At 36.8% G+C, this 4,230-nt stretch overlaps 1 protein-coding gene across 1 annotated transcript in view; it reads left to right on the forward strand.

Moving 5' to 3' along the window:
- RAD54B (RAD54 homolog B) overlaps window positions 1–4,230 on the forward strand; it is a 126,695-nt gene that overhangs the window by 89,318 nt on the left and 33,147 nt on the right. Inside the window, exons 5-6 of the mRNA XM_042783631.1 lie at window positions 1,893–2,140; window positions 2,409–2,616. Coding sequence (XP_042639565.1) covers window positions 1,893–2,140; window positions 2,409–2,616 — 456 coding nt within the window. The remainder of the gene's footprint in view (window positions 1–1,892; window positions 2,141–2,408; window positions 2,617–4,230) is intronic.

Raw genomic sequence — 4,230 nt, forward strand, 5'->3', positions numbered from 1 at the left:
GGAAAATGTGGAAAATCCAAAAACTCAATAATGACTAGAATTACTGGTCAGATGAAATCTGGTGAGACTCCCAATACTATGGCCCTGAAATACATTCAGCACCTGGAATAAAACTCACCCCCAGGGGCGGGCTGTCAGCACAATAGTTAACAAGATGTACACGCAGATCACTCAACCCAGGATACTGCACCCACACACTCAGTAGTAATACATCCCTTAGAGCAATAAATAGACCATGGGACACCAGAGGATCAACATTCAAACTGAGGAAATGCAGGACAAACAGGAGTGCATAATTATGAGGGGCACAGGGGGAGGGTTGCAGGGTAGGGAGGGGAGGAGACTGGGTTAGGGTTGGAGATGGCGAATGGGGAATGAAACTAAATGTACGCATGACATTGAATGTAAAACAAGCTCTTAAAATAAAAATAAAAATAAAAAAAAGAAATAAAAGGATGTATTGCATTGGACAAATCTGTCGCAAAAGATCTCTTTAAAGTGTTAAAAGGCAAAGATGTCACTTTGAGGACTAAGGTGTGCCTTACCCAAACCATCATGTTTTCAGTTGCCTCATATGCACGTGAAAATTATTGGACAATAAGTAAGGAAGACTGAAGAAGAATTGATGTATTTAAATTGTGTTGGTGAAGAATATTGAATATACCATGACTGCCAGAAGAATGAACAAATCTGCCTTGGCAGAAGTGTAGGCAGAATGCTCCTTACAAGCAAGAATTGTGAGACTTTGTCTTACATACTTTGGACATGTTGTCAGGAGGGACCAGTCCCTGGAGAAGGACATCATGTTTGACAATGTAGAGGTCAGGTATAAAGGGGAAGACCCTCAATGAGATAGATTTACACAGTGGCTGCAATAATGGGCTCAAGTATAGCAACAATTATGAGGGTGGCACAGGATCAGGCTGTGTTTCATTCTGCCGTCACATGGAGTCATTATGAGTCGGAACTGACTTGTTGGCACCTAACAAACAACATTGGCAAATTGTTGATCTAAAACAATCATAATGACTATAATTCAAGCTTGTAAATTTTTCTCTGCACTTTAAAATGGAAAATATATAGTATTGCTTTTTGGTTATTCTAATATCAGAAGGAAGGTTGGGCAATCCTACTTCCATAGTGATACCGCCTCGGAAACCCAAGGAGGGGTCGCTATGAGTCGGGGCCGTCTCGACGGCACATAACAACAACAACAAAATATGAAATACAGTCAGTTAATAAACAGTATTTATGTTTTTGGTAATATCATTAATTCTGCTGGACTTTGTTATACTTACATATGTATGTGTATATATGTGTGTGAGGGTGTGTATGTGTGTGTATCCATATGTATGTATGTATATATGGCAGTTCTTAACTAGTTTAAATATTTTAGATCATATCTTGAATTTTTGCTATCATACATAGAGCTATTTTGGTTGAAAACTTCCAGTCAGGGAAACATAAATAAAGCTCAGTAGATTTATTTTGTTTAAAGTTACAATATATTTTAAGCTGTTTTGGTATCTAATAATGAAACTGATTAATGTTGCTCAACTCAAGTTATAAGAAACATAAGTTAATTACCCAAATATAGATATAATATTGGGATTAATTTCTTGTTTCTGTAAATATATACATATAATGGTAACATAATTTAGATTCAAGTCTCTAGTTTCAGGTTTCTGTTTTAATAGTTTAGTTGCCAGTGTATACTGAATATAATTATCAAAGATGTAAAAGAGAGAAATGTTATAAATCAGCTGAATTAAAAACTAGAAAAAATCTTCAACGGCTGCTAGAATTTATCGTAATTGCACAATATCCACTCTGGTTCTTGACTACTAAGTGATGATTTTAGAAGCATGAAATATTTTTCTATTGTAATAAAGGAAGTACAATTATTTCCAACAGAATGAATGGCAGAAATGGAGCTATTCTTGCTGATGAAATGGGTTTAGGGAAAACACTGCAATGCGTTTCACTCATCTGGACTCTACAGTGTCAAGGACCCTATGGAGGCAAGCCAGTAATAAAGAAGACACTTATAGTCACTCCTGGAAGCTTGGTGAATAATTGGAGGAAGGAATTTCAAAAATGGCTGGGAAGTGAAAGGATCAAGATATTTACTGTTGATCAAGTAAGAGAGATTTAAAAATTCAGTCTTAGTCATTTTATAAATCACAAGCTTTTCAAATCAGTACTGTAGTTTTCACTTTCTATAATGCAGTTTTTCAAGTAGTATAAAAACTTTCTCACTCCTTTGGGCAAAAAAGGAAGTTTTGGCTTCTGTTCTGGTTTTGAATTAACTTCATAAGTGCCTGTCAGGAATATGCTATTAAATTTGGTTTCACATAGTTTCTACCCATGATTTGTTAAAAATTATCTTTTTTTTTAAATTTTTTTAGGACCACAAAATAGAAGAATTCATCAAGTCTCCATTATATTCTGTTCTTATTATCAGTTATGAAATGTTACTTCGTTCCCTGGATCAAATTAAGAATATAAAATTTGATCTTCTAATCTGTGATGAAGGGCATCGTTTGAAGAACAGTGCCATTAAGACAACTACAGCCCTCATTAGCCTCTCTTGTGAGAAAAGAATAATTCTAACTGGTCAGTATTTATTTTCAGATATATGATGGAATTTTTGCCTAGTATATAAGACTTTTAATATGGCACTTGATATCAGTGTGGATTTTGTACTAATACACCTGTTAATTGAGTCTTGGTAGCATTCTGAACAACCCAGATTTTGAGGCTTTTGAGGAATAACCACAAGTAGTATAATGGTTAAGAATGTGGGCACTGGGGCTAGACTGCCTGTGCTTGTTTTTTAATTTTGACATTTACAATGATGCAGCTATGGGTACCTTATTCAATTGTGTCAGTTTCCTTACCTGTGAAATAATGACAATAGTACTGTCTACTTCATAGAGTTAGTTTGAGGGTCAGGGGAGTTAAACTGTGTAAAGTTATCGGAAAACTACCTGACACATAGTAAGTGTGTAATAAATGTCAGTTTTTTTTATATGTATGTGCTACAGGTCCCTGGTTTATTGCTGGTCTAGACCGCCTGGCATGGTGGGATAGACCACGTGTAATAAAGATCCTTTCCTACTCACTCCTTTTTAGCTTAAGACCTAGACTAGGGTCAGTCCTGAGTAGCTTAAAGTAGCCTTTTCCCCATGCTTCACCTTGGTATTGTTTGGCCATTTCAGTTTTCCAGGCGGCAGCAGAAGAGGGAAGAGAGTTGTATTCATTAGTAGTATTGACAACCCGTCCATTTTCTGCTCAAGGCTCTATTTCTTTACTACCTTTAATCCTTTTGGAAGAGATGTGAAAGACGTGATTATACTTTTTATTTCATGATTTCTTATGTCATTTTGTCCTTCATGTGCCCTTTGTTCATGCCAAGGCCCTTCTCTCAGACTAAATGAAGAAGTGAGAGAAGGTGTATGACTAACACCTTGTTCAACTTTTGTACATCCTTATTGTTGTTATTATGTGCCGTCAAGTTGGACCCGACTCATAGGGACCCCTCCTTGGGTTTTCGAGGCAGTATCACTACGGAAGTAGATTGCCCAACCTTCCTTCTGAGGAGTGGCTTTGTACATCCTTACGTAGGAATAAACTCCAGAGCCACTGAGAAGAGAATCTCCCCCTATTCTGCTCCTCCTGAGGGTACTCATCTTTAAGCAGTTCGTAGTAATTTGATTTCCAATTTGTGTAGGAGGATTGTATTAATCATTACCAAAAAGTGATTTTTAAAATTGTATATGTCTTTTAAACATGACTTTGAGAAATATGAAATGATCTTTTTAGACTTCAAATTGACTTACTTAAATATAATAAAGATAAGAGGGCAAAGGTTAAGTCTCATAATTATTTATTTATATTCCAAGATTTCCAAATTATTTATACCCTTAAGCAAACATTTGTTGGTAATGTTGTTATTGTTGTTAGGTGCCGTCAAGTTGTCTCCGACTCATAGTGACCCTGTGCACAGCAGAACGAAACACTGCCTGGTCCTGTGCCAGCCCCATGATCCTTGCAATACTTGAGCCCATTGTTGCAGCCACTGTGTCTATCCATCTCGTTGAGGGCCTTTCCCCTTTGCACTGACTCTCTGCTTTACCAAGAATGACATCTTTCTTCAGAGAATGATCCCTTCTGACAACATGACCAAAGTAGGTGAGACGAAATCTGGCTGTTCTCACTTCCAAGGAG

Source organism: Orycteropus afer, unplaced genomic scaffold (assembly GCF_000298275.1).
Source record: "Orycteropus afer afer isolate SDZICR_OR568_19922 unplaced genomic scaffold, OryAfe1.0 scaffold00021, whole genome shotgun sequence".
NCBI lineage: Eukaryota > Metazoa > Chordata > Mammalia > Tubulidentata > Orycteropodidae > Orycteropus > Orycteropus afer.